We start from the raw sequence: 18,163 nt of genomic DNA on the forward strand, positions 1-18,163 counted from the left end.
AAATAGACTATCTAATGTAAAAAAAAAAAAATGAAATTCTGAGATGAAATAGCTAAAATGTCACTACTATAAAATGCTCGATACAGTAAGAGAGAAAGAAAAAAAAAAACAAAGGTAGGGAAAAGATGGTACTAACACATGATGTAGCCATACAAATCATATTCTTAATAAAAAATTAAATTAATAAACGCACTTATATTTGTATAAAGGTTTAAGAAATCTGGGAAGACAGTGTTTTCTGAAATGTCTACCATTTCATTTCATGTATTAATGTACGTTAAAGGCTGGATACCACAAATTGAAATAAAAACTCTTGTGTCTCTTGAGGATGATAATAACAAAAATCCTAGAGGGAAATGCTGTTTAATGCTAGAAAAGTTGGACATGGTTATTCGTGCTCCTAAAACAAAGTTGCAGGAGGTATTGGGCATATTTTGCTGAGAAGATGTATGTTTTTAAGTATTAGGATGAGATTTGATTTATACAGAGAAATGATTTACGATGTTTCAAATAATAGCAGAAAAATAATTCTTTTATCTTAATGAGTTGTGTGAATAACTCTAGCAGAAGATAGTAACCCTATGAACTCTTTAACAGGAAATTTCCAGCCAATTAAAACTATGCAGTTTTAAAGCAAACGTTCATAAAGACTGACTTTAAGCCACGCAGTAAAACTGGGTCACATGCCAAGTCTTCTAGTGGCTTCACTTAGGATAAATAACTAAAGAGTCAAGTTCACCTGGTTCCCCCCCCCATCAAGTTTTGAGGACATAAGATTAACAGAGCAAGAGAATTTCAAATATAATGGTTTGTAGAAATATGTGAGTGTTTGGGCATATAGGCAAGTTTGAAAATGGTCTTTTCTTTTAATTGTTATACACATTTAAAGTGGAACTAAAGTTGTGCATATTAATGAGATATCCCGGGAAACCATGAGTGCATTGCCTTTTTTTGTCAGCTCTCAGTCCAATGTAACCACTGGCCACTTTTTAACTTTTCACAAGTCATTTTAACCATGTGTGCTCTGTCTAGTTAAATGTGTTTTCCTACCACACCAACATGATGACTCTGGTGTTTGCAATTGACACAAAACCATGCAGAGCAGCATAATTGTGGCCAAGGTACCACTATAGCTCAATGCTCTGTCAATATGGAAGCTGGTATGCATCGCCATAAGGTCGGAGCAGCAACAATGGTACAAAATATTCAAGAAAATTCACACGCCATGAATAACGTACAGTGCTACTTCCCCCTCCCCCCCTTACAGGGTGTTAGGGCTATGTATTTAAGAAACAAAAGAAAGGAAATAGATCAAAGTAGTAGTTAAAATATTTTCAAATAGCAAACAAACTTTAATCTATGGCGCATTCTTACCCAAGGTAGAACACAACATAAATAAATAAATAAATAAATAAATAAATAAATAAATAAATAAATACCAACTGTTCCATAGAAGGAAGCACAATAAATTAAGCGTAACTGACCCCAGTAGATGAAATAGGGGAGACTTTGTGGGGAGATACGAGAAGGAAGGAATTCTGATTTTCATGACATTTGTACTTAATGAAACGTGTGAGACGGCCCATACACAACTAAAAGGCAATGTAAGTTTCTACATTGATGGAAGATTAAAAACAGAAACAAGGGTTAGCAGTTAAGGGGCTCCCACATAATCCAGAGCGCAGTGACGCCAGTGTCCAAAGTCACACATGCACACAAGAGGGCGCATGTGTTTGGAGTTCCATGGTAGTGGCTGGGGACCCTGGCATGCCAATTCTCTCTCTTCCTCTCGCTCTCTCTCTCACACATACATATTAAAAAAAAAAAGGTAGTCTGTTTGGTTTGTTTTCAAAAAACAAACAAACAAACAGAAACAACTATAAACCCAGTAGTTGCCTCCAGATAGATGTTATCCAGAGTCACAGTACAGGTCCACAACTTAGATTTCTGGATGGTGAGGGAAGTGTATGCTTAGCTGGAATAATGCTAACAAACGTTCAAGTTTGGTTTATTGCTTTGTTTCATGTTATTTGGACACATGGTTTTGTACAACCCAGGCTGGCCTTGAACTTGCTATCTGGCCAAGGCTGGCCCTTGAGTTCCTGATCCTCTTACATCAGCCTTCCCCTGAGCTAGGATTACAAGGTCACCCCACCAATTGTTAGGGTAACATTAGTTATATAAGTACCAGGTCATGTAATCTTTAAAAATCTCCATTGCATACAGGTTTTCAGGACAGGGAATTGCAGCAAGAACACACAGGAGTCTGTCAAAATTCATGCCCGTGGCAAATTTGGGGTGGGGGGAAACAATGAGGTATCTATCCCTTTCCTTTTGCTCCCAACACCAGACCCACTTCTCAATGCACCTTATCACTGCTAATTTCCACACAAGAAAAACGTGGGGTCCTGAAACCGTCGTGTAAGATTTGTCACACACAGACTCATTCCTTCCCTTGTGTTCCGCATTGATCACACCTGTCTGTCAAAACACAACAGTCACCTTCTGCCTGGTATTGGATCTCTAACTAAAAGCACCTCTACATCACTGCTTGGGTCCCTGCACCTACCCTGTTAAAAACCCTTAGAGGCACATTTTCAAACATAGCATTTCTCCGCAAAGATTTCTTCTCCGATTAAGGTAGAAACTACCAGCATTGTGCTTACGCTGAAGCTCTCCATCACTGCAGGGCCTGGGATAGGGAGCCACTACATGAACCGGTAAGTATGTCACCCGGGAGAGATAGCGTGCCCTGAAAGAGGGACTTTAGTTTGAGTGTCATTTCCATGAGGTTATTTAAGAGTCAGAAAAATTTTTCCAAAGCCCACTTTGATCTGGAGTTCTGATTTTCTGACCTGGATCTGCTGCTGAAGCAAATTGATCTTGTGCTGTTGTTGCAAGAGCTGCTGCTGTTGTCTGGCGATCTGGGGAGAAATCAGACAGAAGACGCTTAAGAGCAGGCCACGGCCCTGGGTGGGGCGGGGTGGGGCTGGACAGCGACCCGGTTGCCAGCGTTTGACACGGACCTCAACAATGCAAATATACGTGCCTGTGACCTGGATTAACTGTCAGCAAACCACCCCCCCAAAAAACAGAATCAAATAAGGTATTTAGTCTGTGGGTCCATTTAGGCCTCTTTTGGCCTCAAAAAGGAAGCCTGTTTACTAAGAAATGGGAAGATTTCAATGAGCAAGCTATTCTTCAGACACTTTCAGTCATTTTCTACATCCAAGTGTTTTGCATCAAAGAGGGGCTCTGAATGGTACCAAAGTATCAGAAATACTGGGTTTTTCAATTAGTTATCTTTTCTTTATTTGAGTTTATTAATTCAGAACTTTACTGCATGACAATATTGCATACTGATCAAATTATAAAAAGTTACACTCGGGTTCCCTCTCTTCCACCCTCTTCTACCAAGGACCCTCCTCAGTGGGGTTACTGGAGTTCACTGTGAGGGTCATGTAGTTTTGGGTTTTGTCTCATTTTGTTTGGATAAGTACTAGTCTCCTTTTGACCTCTTATAAATCTTTGGAGCACCAACTGGTCCACATCCACACCCTCTTCCGTGTCTGCACCCATGTCTCTGGCACGGCGCATCTTGAGAAGTTTACTAGTCACATTCCAAATGCCATCCTTGCCCTGTAACATCTTATCACAAACCCAAACCTCACATGGTTTGCCTTGATCTGGAAAGTACTATGTTGGTTCTATGACCTAAAATGATCTTGGTTTTGTTTCTTCATCACTTTTACAAGTTGCAATTTTCTTTCACTTAATCCTCTTGCATGTGTTTATGTGCACACGTGTGTGTGTGTGTGTGTGTGTGTATGTGTGTGTGTGTGTACATGCACACTAACACTGGATGCGTTCGTGCATGTGGAGGCCAGAGGTTTGCTTAGGGGTTTTCCTCAACCACTCTCCACATTTTGTTTTTGAAACAGGGTCTCTCACTTAACCTGGAGCTCAGTGATTCTGCCTATATAGTTAGGCAGAAAGCCCCATGTAGCAGACAGCTTCAGGTTCGCTGAGATGAACAGACCAGGCACAGTTAAGGGGGAAGGGATATTTACTGGAGCTCACAGATCCAGGGGAAGTTCCATAATGGCCAAAGGAGCTGGCCTGCCTTCACAGGACCAAACATAGAGAGAGAAGCACAAGCCAGAAGCCACACAGCACACTTCAGGAACTCCAGCTAGGCACACTTTGCATATCTTTAGATTGAAACCTGAAACCCCCCACCGCACCTTAAGATCCACCCAGTGATGCTGCCTCCAGCCAGGTGGCTGCAGATGCAAACTACAAACAAATAAAAAACTGAATATATTGGGGGCCATCTATTCAAACCACCACAACCCAGAACGCTTTGCTCTACCTCCCCAGTGCTGGAATTATAGGCCCACACGGGCACAGGGAAGCCTTTCTGTGGGTGCTGATAATCTGAATCCAGGGCTCGTGTTTGTGGCCCGATTGTCCATCTCCTAGGCCATAAATGTTGCGATTCCACATGGTCCAAATTCTAATTCTATTATTTCCTCTCTATACCTACTTTCATAGTTATGCCAACTGGATCTAAACTGCTTTGCTTGCTGAGATTTTTGCTTGTTTGTTTGTTTTTGGTCTTTCAAGGTAGGGTCTCACTCTAACCCAGGCTGACCTGGAATTCACTGTGTAGTCTCAGGGTGGCCTCGAACTCATGGTGAGCCTCCTACCTCTGCCTCCCGAGGGCTACAATCAAGGGTTTGTGCCGCCATGCCTAGCTTTTCCTGAGATCTTTGATTAAGGCCGTAGACCTGTTCATCCAGAGCCCTACACAAAGATACTTAAACATCAACGGATACAAAATGAGTTAAATTAGTCTTCCAAATGAGGACCTTGATGACCCCCATCTCTGGGGACAGCAGGGTCTGTCTCTCCTTACCTGTTCACACTCAACACTCTAAATTCACTCAACATAATGCCCAGTGCATGGCTTCATGGGATTCAACCCTTATTTTAACATAATTCTATTTTCTAAGGAAACATCATCAGTGAAATGGGGGTAAGATATCTGTATGTTTTGCTCATGTCTGTATGGAGCCTACTATAAAAAAGAAACTGGATGAATACAAGAATAGGACCACAATAAATAACAGGCACAAAATAAACGTTTTCACAGGATTAATATGTGATCATTAATATGTGAGGAGTGTGTAACCTATGACCTCATGAAATTTATTACTCTCTGGAAAACAACCCTAGCTCTTATTCTTATCATAATCATTTTCCTATAAAAGTAAACCTTAGCCTCCAATTTAGAAAATTCACAAATCAAGAAAAAATGATAGAGATGGGTATCCATGTCTGCATGGAATTTATAGGCACTGGGATGAACATAATTTATCTTTTTCAATTACTTTTATGTATTATTTGCAAGCAGGAAGAGAGGGAGGAAGGGGGAATATGTTCAACTAAGCCTCTTGCCACTGCAGTGAATTCCAGATGCATGCGACACTTTCTTTGTACATATGGCTTCAACATGGGTTCTGGGGAATTGAACCTGGGTCTACAGGCTTTGCAAGCAATGGCCTTTAACCACTGAGCTATCTCTACAGCCCCAAAAACGCAATTTTCATTTTTTTTTCGTTATTTATTTATTTGAGAAAGAGAGAGAAGTTGGGGGGGGGGGATGGACATGCCAAGGCCTCCAGCCACTGCAAATGAATCCCAGAAGCCTGTGCCACCTTGTGCTTCTGGCTTATGTGGATTCTGGGGAAATGAACTTGGGTCCTTAGGCTTTGCAGGAAAGTGCCTCTATAGGCTTTGCAGACAAGTGTCTCTAGCCACACAACTTCTTATTTATCATTTTTATCTCTAGAATCTGGAAAGAAAAGCACGTCCTTTTTGTGTGAAGAAAAGTGGGGGAAAAAAAAAGATGGCTTAAAAAGAACTATTCTAAGTGCAGTACTTGCCCCTCAAATATTATTTCTTCCACTGACACTTAAATGCTTTTAGCAATACTGTGGGGATGAATGCAGGGCCTGGCCACAGCACCCCGCCCTTACCGGTTCCCATTCTACAGCCTGGTGCGTAGCTCACTGTAAGGGGTTTGGCGTGTTCCAGAGTCTCTCCCACCTCCCTTCCATCCATCGCGGGCCGGCATCTAGTGACATCTTTGTAAAGACACAACCTGCATCGTGATAATGTCTCCTATCTCACTCAAGAGCAAGTGACAAAGGCTACTTCATTTGGCCTCCGCTGCCTTTTCCTCTTCCCTCAGTCCCCTTGAAAGTAGCTATGCTCTTGCACATCACCCTCTGGTACCCCTCTTCAACACACAGGGGATATGGGTGCTGCTGGCTCTCAGCCGTTCTTAGGATCCTGGGCTTTGACATTTGCTATATCACTTCCATCTGGAACATTCTGTTTGTGTGGCCCGGTGGCTCTCTCCCTCTCCTGCAACAAGATGCCATTCAAGTCCCCACCCATGATGCCATTCTTGAGGAGCCTCTACGTTTTACAAGTGTGTCTCCGTACCCAGCATCTCAGCACCAGTTACCTGCATTGGATTTGACAATGATCGTTATCAGTTTATCCTCCTGCTCTCTGGTCTCCCATTGTGTGGCACTTCCAAGGAGAATTCAATACATAAGCAATTCTCACGCCTGCTCTCCTTCCAGGAAGTAGAACAACGGAGCCTGGACACTTTACAAATAGCTCACATCTTTGACAGAATCAACAGTCCACACAGGGAGGAAATCCTACACTGAGTTGGAGCTCTGAAGAAAGGAAGGTCACAGAGGGAGTTCTACAAGCCAGCAAACCCTCACCTGCACCTCAGGGGATCAAGTATGAACGTCCTTCCTCACGAGACCCATGACCACAGTGTGTGCAGACTCAAGACACTCTGCCATGGAGCACAGTGCGCTCAGAAAGTTTTGACAAACCTCACCCATCGTTCTTCCAAGACACCACCCCTTGGGTTGTGGAGGCAGCACCACAGGGCCTCTCTCTATCCCAGGAGGGGAGTTCTGGAAGGACCTGAGGGTTTCTAAGGTTAGGAGGACAATGCCCTAAGCCTTGAGAAAGTGAGCCATTCTCGAATACACGGATGATAGAGATGAGTGTAAGGAAGCTCCCTTTATGAGAGATTACTTAAATGGATCACAGTAAGTGTGCTGCCAGAGCGAGCAGTGGCTCTCCGTGAAGGTATGACCCCACCTGGGTTATGTTGTGACGGGATTCCAGCCTTCTTAAGAAATTCAGAGGACTAATGACATGCATGTTCAGGGACAAGAAGCATCTGGTCTGCACTCCTCATGGGGTTCCAGCAAGAGCTCAGGCTACATTCAATAACAGGGCAAATATGTCTTTAAGAGAAGTGATGAGACATTTATCAAAAATTAACATGTGCTCACTGTAGTGGTGCATACTTGAAATATAAGCACTAAGGCAGCTGAGGCAGGGGGAATCAGGGTAGTTCACATAGTGAGACTTTACCACAACCCCCCCCCCAAAACCAACGAATGGAAGTGAGGGGTGTAGGTCAGCTGGTAGAAAGAGGGCTTGCCTAGCATGCATGGAGCTCTGGTTTTCCCGGCCAGAATCGCATGATCAGGCAGAGGGGTGCGCCCTGGTCCTTCCAGTGCTCGGGGAGTGGAGCCAAGAGAATCAGAGTTCAAGGTCATCTTTAGCTACGTAGTGAGTTTCAGCTATGTCTGGGTTATAAGAGAAAAAAAGGGCAGAAGGGAGGGAGGAAGGGAGGGAGAAGGGGAGGGAGGGAAGGAGCAGGGGAGGGGAGAAGAGGGGAGGGGAGAATAAAGAAGGAGAAGAGAGAGGAAGGAAGGAAGGAAAACGAGGGAAGGAGCGAGGGAGGGATAATCGTTCAAAGAAGGGACAAACTACCAAGTAGACAGGAATGAAATGAACACATGAAGCACCCTTCAAAGTGTTCACGGCTGCTGTGTATTTCTTCACCTCTTTCAAAGCTGAATTTTTGTTCTCACCTCATTTCTACGGAGGGTCAACACTTTCCATATCCCTTCTCTCTTCTTGCTGTAAAATATACTAACCAGAACTCACCACCAGCTTACCCCTTTTTTCCTCTTTTTCTAAATTTTTTATATATCTATATATTTTTTAATTTATCATTTATTTATTTATTAGAGAGAGAGAGCATGGGTGTGCCAGGGCTTCCAGCCATTGCCAATGAACTCCAGATGTGTCCACCCCCTTGTGCATCTGGCTTACGTGAGTCCTGGGAAATCAGACCTGGGTCCTTTGACTTTTCATGCCAGTGCCTTAACTGCTGAGCCATCTCTCCAGCCCCTCCTTTCTTCTCTTTACCCACGACCAATATCCCACCTGGTTTAGAGCACACTCTAAAGTTTTCCTAACAGCAACCACAGTTAACTAACTGCCCACAAATTGGAAATCCACTTTCCTTTTTGAGCCCTTCTATTCTTCCTGGGGTCTCTGAAGTAGCCTCAGTGAAGGAATTTGTTGTCAAAATGCTCCTGGATATAACTGTTTCCCGGACTCTCCATGGTTCTTAATTGGTATTGCTTTCAAGCACTTATCAGAACTGACTTTACAAAGTGCAGGCTGAGAACCCTCATCTAAAACTGTAGGGTAAAAAGGATCTCCTGGTGCTTTAGTTTTGGGGGAATCCCTGTGCATACATAATGAGGCACCTTTAAGGAAGGGACCCACATTGATACATGAGACTCGTTTATACATCTTAGACATCTTGCACGCATATCCTGAAAATAATTTTATGCAAATATTTGAGCATACTCTCTTCTGCCTGAGACCCATCGGGTGAGTCTGAGTGTGAATCTCCCACTTGTTATATCATGTCTACCCTGGAAACATCTTGGATTTGGAAGCATTTTTCATTTCAAGTGTTCTGGTCAAAGATAGTAAATTTGGGCTCGTACAGCCCCATCAAAGCAATTAAGAAGTGTGTAAGCGTGCGTGCGTGCGTGAGTGCGTGCGGTATGCGGGATGCTATCTGATACTAGAGCTGGGACAAGAAGGGGCCTTGCCATCTCCCTACGCCCATGACAGTGACCTGCACACAGCAGGATGCTGAGGAGGGCACTGGCTGGCACTCTGGGCTCCTACCTGTTCCTGCTGCTGCTTGGCCAATTCCATTTGCTGCCTCTGCTTCTCAATCTGAGATGCAGCCAGCTTCTTCTGCTCATCGTGGGCCGCCAGCAGCTGCTCCCGCAGACTGGTCAGCTGGTTGATCATCCCCATCAGCTGCCTCTCCTTCTCAGCTAGGCTCTCGGGAGTCCCTGAAAAGAACGTGACGACAGACACACAAAAGAAGTGAGATGACAATGTGCCCATGGCATTGGCTCTGTTGCACAGGGATCAGGCTTTGTCCCGATGCCAAAGCATACCTATTTCCTTTGATACACTTATTTTTCAGGAATAAAAACAAGAGGGCTAGTTTCTCTTTACATATGCCAGGAGCAGGGACTGGGGAGGTGGCTCGCTGGTTAAAAGTGAGGTACTGGGGTTGCTGCTCAGGCGTGTACATAAACGCCGGACATGAGCTTCTCTCCTTTATTCCCAGGGATGGAAAAGCAGAGACTGAAAGATGCATAGTGAACGTAGTGAATAGAGGGCAGAGAGGTCAATCTGTGAGTTCTGGGTTCAGGAACAAAACTTGTCTCAAAAAAAAAATACATGGATAGTGATTGAAGGAAACACCACACATGGCTCTTTGGTCTCTTATGTATACAAATATGTATACCTAACACACACACACACACACACACACACACACACACGCATGCATGTACGCACGCACGCACGCCACAAAATAAATATACCCCAACCCTAAACATTCTAAATTTTGTTTAATATGTACATAACGTTTTATTTATGAGAGATGAAGAGGCAGAGGGAGAGAGAGAGGGGATGGGTGTACCAGGGCCTCCAGCTCTTAACCACTGCAAACCAATTTCAGATGCATGTGCCACCTTGTGCATCTGGCTTACTTGGGTACCGGGGAATCGAACCTGAGTCCTTAAGCTTCTCAGGCAAGTGCCTTAATGGCTAAGCCATCTCTCCAGCCCCTAAGTCTTTTTTTTTTTTTTTTTAAGAAAAGAAATAATCTACAGCTTTGGTTGTTGTTTTGTTTTGAGATAGGGTTTCACTTGAGTCCTGGCTGACCTGGAATTCATTCTGTATTCTCAGGGTGGCCTTGAACTCACAGTGATCCTCCTACCTCAGCCTCCTGAGTGCTGAGATTAAAGGCATGCACCACTATACTTCTTGAAAAATGTTTTATAAGTAAATTACAAATTGTCCATTGAGCTTCCAATATTTTTAATTTTGTCTACTGACATGGAGGTGATAAAATGATGTCTAAATCACAATTCTCTGTCTTTAATGTTACCTCTAAACAAACAGGTAAGAAAAGGACATGGAAAATTAACATCAAGCATAAAGAAGAAAGCAAGGTATCATCAGTGATGACATTGCCCTTTCCTTTAAAAAGAATCTTGAAGATTCAGGACTAAGATAGCCTAGAGAGAAAGAGGAGAAACATAACAGGGAGAGGGGTATAGCTTGGAGACGGAGCAAATATTTTTTCATGTGGTGAGAATTTAGGTTTCATTTCCAGAACCAGAAAACGGACAAAAGCATGTCGTTCTTTACCTGATCAAGTTTTAGATCATTTCCTCACATGTCTTTTAAAGAAGTTATCTTCAAAGATAGAACTTAGTTAGCCAACTAAAGATTCAAGTTTGAGTACCCAACAGGTAACCCTCATATAGTGAAATGCTGCTGGCAAGTTAATATCACATGGTGGTCACCTAAGTTTATGCACAAACCCAAGAACGGGTGCTATCATGGTAGTTCTTTAAAAGCAATAGCATGCGCAAGATACTTAAACCATGCCAATGCTCCTCTTAGGACAAACTCAGGTGCTTATTTGGTGGGCCAGCAATGTGTGCTGTTCACTGCGACAGAAACAACCCCAGTTGTGATTAGACTCTGAGATTCACAAGACAGAAAAGACCCCCATGGCAAAGCCCTCAGCATGGGACAGAACACATTCTTTAATTACAATCTTCACTTCAAACACCAGACACTAAGCACTATTTTAATAATGCCTTTGCCATCTGTATACGGATGTAGGAAGAAAGATTAGTTACTCCGTAGCCATCCTTCCCCACCCCATTGCACACCTCCCCTACCAATTTATGATGGAAAGGCAAACCCTTATTTCAGGAAGCAGTAACTATAGTTAGTGGCTAATCATTTCCCTGCACTCACTTCTAGAAGAAGTCAACTTTCAACAAAAATTTCTAATGTATTTGTACTGAACACACATCCAAAAAGAAATTATATGTGAATGTAAGAATCATTGCTTATTTCTTTTGCTCTTAGTGTGTACGTGTGTGTGTGTGTGTGTGTGTGTGTGTGTGTGTGTGTGTGTGTGTGTGTGAGAGAGAGAGAGAGAGAGAGAGAGAGAGAGAGAGAGAGAGAGAGAGAGAGAGAGAGAGGGAGGGAGGGAGAGAAAGAGAGAGAGAAACCCTCAGGGTGCTGGTCTTCTGTTTCCAGTCTGATGGAGGCAGGAACTGCTCTGCTTTGCTTTGTACCTCAGAGGCCAGGCTAGGTGGCCCATGAGCTTCAGGATTCCACTGTCCATTGCTGTAGGTTCTTTGGGATTCTTTGGGATTATAAGACATGGCCCCATTTTGCATCTAACTGGACATGGGTTCAGTGGATCCAGACTCTGGTTAGCAGGCTTTTGGATCAAGCATCTTTAACCATGGAGCAATCTCCCTAGTCCAATTATTTACATTTCATATTATGAACATCTAGCTTTGTTTAGGTGGTTAATAATTTGTATCCATTAAATCATCAGAATCAACTATTTGACTTTCATCTGAAGAGCACTTATTAAGAACAATTAGCTATGTAACAAATTTATTCTAATGTTAAGTAATCTATATATAAACTGGGATACTTTCTTCATGAAAGTGGCCATATGTAAATAAGATTTTGCATTTTTATTTATCTATTTGAGAGAGAGAATATGAATATAGCTGCTGCAAATGAACTCCAGACGCACCTGCAACTTTGTGCATCTGGTTTTCATGGGTCCTGGGGAATCAAAACCAGGTCATTTGACTTTGCAGGCAAATGCCTTAACTGCTAAGCTATCTCTCCAGAAAATGTTGCATTTTTTTGTTTGTTTGTATTCTTGAGGTAAGGTCTCACTCTAGCTCAGGATGACCAGTAATTCACTATGGAGTCTCACTCAGGGTGGCCTCGAACTCACAGTGATCCTCCTACCTCTGCCTCCCAAGTGCTGGGATTAAAGGCGTGTGCCACCATGTCCTGGAAAATGTTGCAGTTTTAACAGACAAGTCCAATTGCTACCACATTCCAAAGAATATACTCTATAAACAGAGCCACAAATTATATCTCACGAAGTTTGTTACGTTTTAAAACTTTTTATCTTATATATTTATTTAAGAGAGAGGGAGAAAGAGGCAGAGAGAGAGAGAGAGAGGGAGAGAGAGAGAGAGAGAGAGACAGGGAATGAGAATGGCTCTGCCAGGGCTTCTAGCCACTGCAAATAAACTCCAGGTGCGTGTGCCACTTGTGCATCTGGCTCTACATGGTTACTGGGGAATGAAAACTGGGGTACTCTGGATTTTCAGGAGAGTGTCCTATCTCTAGCACAAGTTTGTTACATTTAAGGAGTAATACCATTTCCAGAAATGTATGGTAGAGAACTATTTAAAAAAAAAAAAAACAACTAGATAAGTTAACCAGGTGTGGTGGCACATGCCCTTAATCCCAGCACTCAAGAGGCAGAGGTAGGAGGATTGCCATGAGTTTGAGAACACCCAGAAACTACATTGATAATTCCAGGTCAGCCTGGACCAGAGTGAGACCCTACCTCAGAAAACAAAAACAAAGAACACACTAAAAAAAAAAAAAAGAAAAAAGAAAAAAAAAAACCCTGGATAAACATACACAAATATTTTTAATAAAATACCACAAATTACCTCAATGTAAAGTGGTAATGATGAGTAACTGGACATAATGGAAAAGCCATTTTTGGAAAATATGGGATGTTCTTCGTGATGTAATGTTAGGTTAAAAAGTTGTATAGGGGCTGGAGGGATGGCTTAGCAGTCAAGGCGTTTGCCTGAAAAGCCAAAGGATCTAGGTTCAATTCACCAGAACCCACATTAACTAGATGCACAAGGGGGCGCATGCATCTGGACTTCGTCTGCAGGGCTAGAGGCCCTGGCGTGCACTCTCTCTCCCCCTCTTTCTCTGTCAAATAAATAAATAAAATAAAATATATTTTTTTAAAGTTGCATAGGAGCCGGGCATGGTGGTGCACGCTTTTAGTCCTAGCACTTGGGAGGCAGAGGTAGGAGGATCCCCATGAGTTTGAGGCCACCCTCAGACAACGTAGTAAAATCCAGGTCATCCAGAGCTAGAGTGAGACCTTACCTCGAAAAACGAAAATCAAACAAAAGAAACTTGTATAGAAGTCTACTGTTTGTGGTGGAGAAATGGCTTGGCAGTTAAGCACTTGCCTGTGAAGCCTAAGGACCCTGGCTCGAGACTCGATTCCCCAAGACCCTTGTTAGCCAGATGCACAAGGGGGTGCACGTATCTGGAGTTCCTTTGCAGTGGCTGGAGGCCCTGGTGTGCCCATTCTCTCTCTCTGTCTGTCTGTCACTCTCAAATAAGTAAATAAAAATAAAAATAAATTTTAAAAATTGGATGTAAAACCTCTCTCTCTCTCTGCCTTTTTCTGTCTCTGTTGCTGTCAAATAAATATTTTTTTAAAGTCTAATGTTTATATTAACATCCACCTCAATTCCTGTAGGCATCTATATTATAGGAGACAAGGCAGAAAGCAACTTTCCTAGCATATAATTAGTAACTAGATGAATGAATTATAAATCATTTGAATCTTCATGTTTTGGTATTTGGTCAATTTTCTGCAGCATCATTACTGTTATTCATGTAGTCAGAAAAAAAATCTCATCTAAGTAAATAGTGGGTGTTAACAAGTGTCATTTTGGCCTTCTACAGGTGAAATATTAGCAAATTTCTTCAGTCTTCACATAGCTCTACACACATAATGTTTATTTCAAGTTTAAAATAAATTGTGAGATTTTTATATCTATTTTTATAATCCAACCTTTTGGAACTTAAGCCCATTTCAATATACCTGTCTCTCTTTCCAGGGCTGAGGACGGAACACGGGGCCTTGTGGTGACAAGCAAGTACTCTGCCCCTTCCCTCGCTGAAGCTGTGGCCCTCAGTACGGCTTTTCCTGGCCTTCAATAATGAAAATGCTTCAATTCCTAAACTTTGTTTTGCCTTTTCTTTTTTTTTAATTGTTTTTGTTTATTATTTTTATTTATTTATTTGAGAGTGACAGAGAAAGAGGCAGGGAGAGAGAGAGAGAGAGAGAAAGAGAGAGAGAGAGAGAGAGAGAGAGAGAGAGAAGGAGAGAGAGAGAGAGAGAAGGAGAGAGAGAGAGAGAGAAGGAGAGAGAGAGAGAGAGAGAGAGAGAGAGAGAGAGAGAGAGAGAGAGAGAGAGAGAATGGGCGCGCCAGGGCCTCCAGCCACTGCAGACAAACTCCAGATGCGTGCATCCCCCCTATGCATCTGGCTAACGTGGGTCCTGGGGAATCGAGCCTCGAACTGGGGTCCTTAGGCTTCACAGGCAAGTGCTTAACTGCTAAGCTCTCTCCCCAGCCCTGTTTTGCCTTTTCTAAGACACGTGCTTAGTGTAGTTTAATGCACGGTTTGAACATAGATCTACATGCTCCATGTCAATGAAATAACCAGGTATATGGCACACCTGAAATGATTCTCCAGCATTTCTTACCTGTCTCTGTTTACAAAATGGTTATCTGTGAGTATATCTATCTCAGTTTAAAATTAAACGTGTATTAAATAGAACTCACTTATGTGTGACCTCTCTTTTATGTATGAACATCCAATCAACATTCTACGCTAGGACTATTAGCATCCTAAATTATTTTCTTAATTATCCACCCCCTCATATTAATTATGATAACACAGTAACAGTTTTGAGCTGGGCGTGGTGGCACGCGCCTTTAATCCCAGCACTCAAGAGGCAGAGGTAGGAGGATCGTCATGAGTTTGAGGCCGCCTTGAGACTACATAGTGAATTCCAGGTCAGCCTGGTCTAGAGTGAGACCCTACCTCTAAAAACAACAAAATAAAAGTTTGGGGCTAGAGAAGATGGCTTAGCAGTTAAGGTGCTTGCCTGCAAAGCCCAAGGACCCTGGTTCAATTCTCGGGTACCCATGTAAGCCAGATGTATAAGAAAGCACATTCATCTTTCATTTGCAGTGGCTGGAGGCCCTGGCATGCCCATTCTCTTTCTCTCTATCTCTCTCTCTCCCTCCTCTCAAATAAATAAATAAAATATATTTTAAAAATAACAGTTCTTCTTGCCTTTAATTTTCATTAGTCAAAATTATCTTTCAGTGTCATTATGCTCATATAAACAACCAATAATTATATAGTATATATAATATTATATATACTATATATATTATATTATATATATTATATATTATATTATATAACATTATATATATATATATATATATAGTATAAAGTAAAATATCTTCCCCAGATGCTGTTCTTTCCAGTGTAATCCCTATTATTATATTTTGTCTACCAGATCTTTATTGAGGCAGATTTCAACAGCAATCAGGCTGTTTCTATAATAGATTGCCAAGCATGCTGTCACAAAGTAGTACCAATGCCCCAGTGAATTAAGCAATAGAAATCTATTGTTCAAGTCTCCCCGGCTAACACCCTCTGAGGAGCTAGGAACCAAGGCTCGGCTGGTACACGGCGATCATCTCAGGGCGCCTCATTCTGTTTTCTGCCTTTCCATGTGTCCACTTCCTCGAAGGATGCCACCTAAGTTGGACTAGAGTCGGTTCGAGTGAATTCATTTTAGTTACTACTACTGCAAAGGTCCTGTCTCCAAAGGTGTTCATAGTTTGTGTCTTTGGCAGAAAGGCTACATATGAGTAAACATATGAATGTGTAGGGAGCGGGAAAGATAAATACTTCAATCTCTACCCCTTTCTAAGGCACACATGATGACATGACTGAGGCAGGCCACGGACCAGCCTCCCTTCCATCCTCACGGCTGCTCTCCGCCACTGTCTTTTGCATGCATTGCTATGAGGGTTGATCCCGGTGGTCCACCTGGCAGCATTTGGAGTCGCCTAGGAGATAAAGCCCTGGATATGTCCATCAGGCTGTTTCTAAAGGTCTCATGGGTGGACAGCTCCATCCTGAATGTGAACAGCACCACTCTGTGGCTGGGGGTCCCAGAGTGAATGAAAATGAGACAGCTGAGTCCCAGAATTCATCTCTGTCGGGTTCCCAACTGTAGAAGAATCACTATAAAACCAGCTGGCCCAGCCTCCCGCAACCAGGACGCTGCTTTCTAGATGGAACACTCAAACCGTGAGACCAAACAAACCCTCCCTTCCTGAGGTTGCTTGTCAGGTACTTGTCATGGCAATGGGAAAAGTAACTGGTGGTATCTTTATAGAGAACTTTAAAAAATGTTTACCATTATTATTATTATTACTATTAAGAACATATCTTGTATGGATACACCATGTGTTTGTATGCTCTTTTCCCTCATCCCTGCCTCCATTCCATTGGGGACACTCCTCAGCGGGGTTGCAGGTATTCCCCATAGGGTTGTGGCTTATACGTTGTGGGGGCAGTAGTCAGTTACTTTGGGGTGGGGAGAGGGAATGCCTCTGTGCATGATGTCTCAACCTGTGGCTCTTACAATATTTCTGCCCCCTTTTCTGCAAAATTCCCTTAGCTGGTGGTGGTGGGTGAGTTTTAAGTCTACTTCAATGATGAGCTCCTAGGAGCCTCTGGAGCTTTGCTTTTTTTTTTTTTTTAAGATTTATTTATTTGAGACAGAGAGAGGGACAGACAGAAAGAGTGAGTGAGAATGGGTGTGCTAGGGCCTCTAGCCACTGCAAACAAACCCCAGACACATGCGCCCCCTAGTGCATCTGGCTAATGTGGGACCTGGAGAATTGAGCTTGAGTACTTTGGCTGGGCAGGCATGCAGCTTAACTGCTAAGCCATCTCTTCAGCCTTTGATCTTTGCTTTTATTATAAGTCCAGTTTCTTCCTCTTCAGATATATCCTCTAAACTGGTACAAGTTCACTTCCCAGACAACAAGCCTTTGCTTAGTTGAATAATTAAGTTGGGACACTTGCCCTGCCAAAAGACGCCTATTAATTAGTTCCCTGTTGGCTTCAGAGGAAAATGTAAGCTTATTCTTGAAAATATTTATTTATTTATTTATTTATTTATTTATTTAAAAAGAGAGGCAGATAGAGATAGAGAATAATAGATACAGAGAAAGAGAATGGTTATTCCAGGGCCTTTAGCCACTGCAAATGAACTCCAGATATATGCATCACCTTATTCATCTGGCTTTATGTAGGTACTGGAGAATCAAACCTGGATCCCTAGTTTTTGCAGGTAAGTGCCTTAACCACTGGGTCATCTCTCCTGTCTCACAAGCTTATTCTTGGGAATGAATGGAGTTTCTCAAAATATCCATCAATCTTTCTACTTTGGCCATCAAAATATCCTAGCCAAAAAATAGAAATGTCAACTTGTGCCCCCTCGTACCATGTCCTTGTGTGTAACAACCTTCAGAAAAGCTTCTCCTGGGTTAATGTCACCATGAATGTCCATCTGTTCCTTTCCAGCTGAAGTATCTTGCTCCTAGTGGCTCATTTTCTCATTTTCACTAATCACAATTGGTTCCCTTCTTTGGGGATTCACACAGTACATCATTATTTGATCCTAGTAGTTAATCAATTTTTTTTTACTTTACTTATTCTTGGTATTTAATCATTAGATTCTATTACCTGGTCTATATTTTTCATACCAAAGTCAGAGAGAAAAGAATCAATTATAAATTATTGACAATTATGATCATATATCCAGCTATAGGTCAACGCAAATATTATATGCATTACATATAACAGGCCCCAGAACACTGTCTAATGAAGCAAATAAGACACAAATCCATCTCATTTTCAGCCACGGCAAATAGCTACCACTAAGAAGGAGACATTTAAT

At 42.3% G+C, this 18,163-nt stretch overlaps 1 protein-coding gene across 8 annotated transcripts in view; it reads right to left on the bottom strand.

Annotated features, from left to right (window-relative positions):
* Positions 1 to 18,163, bottom strand: part of Sox5 (SRY-box transcription factor 5) — an 896,761-nt gene that overhangs the window by 200,540 nt on the left and 678,058 nt on the right. For all 8 annotated transcript variants that reach the window (XM_045139445.1, XM_045139444.1, XM_045139447.1 and 5 more), the window contains 2 exons: positions 9,103 to 9,275; positions 2,856 to 2,924 (listed from right to left, as the gene is read on the bottom strand). In XM_045139445.1, coding sequence (XP_044995380.1) covers positions 2,856 to 2,924; positions 9,103 to 9,275 — 242 coding nt within the window. The remainder of the gene's footprint in view (positions 1 to 2,855; positions 2,925 to 9,102; positions 9,276 to 18,163) is intronic.

The sequence above is a fragment of the Jaculus jaculus genome, chromosome 22, assembly GCF_020740685.1.
Source record: "Jaculus jaculus isolate mJacJac1 chromosome 22, mJacJac1.mat.Y.cur, whole genome shotgun sequence".
Taxonomy (NCBI): domain Eukaryota; kingdom Metazoa; phylum Chordata; class Mammalia; order Rodentia; family Dipodidae; genus Jaculus; species Jaculus jaculus.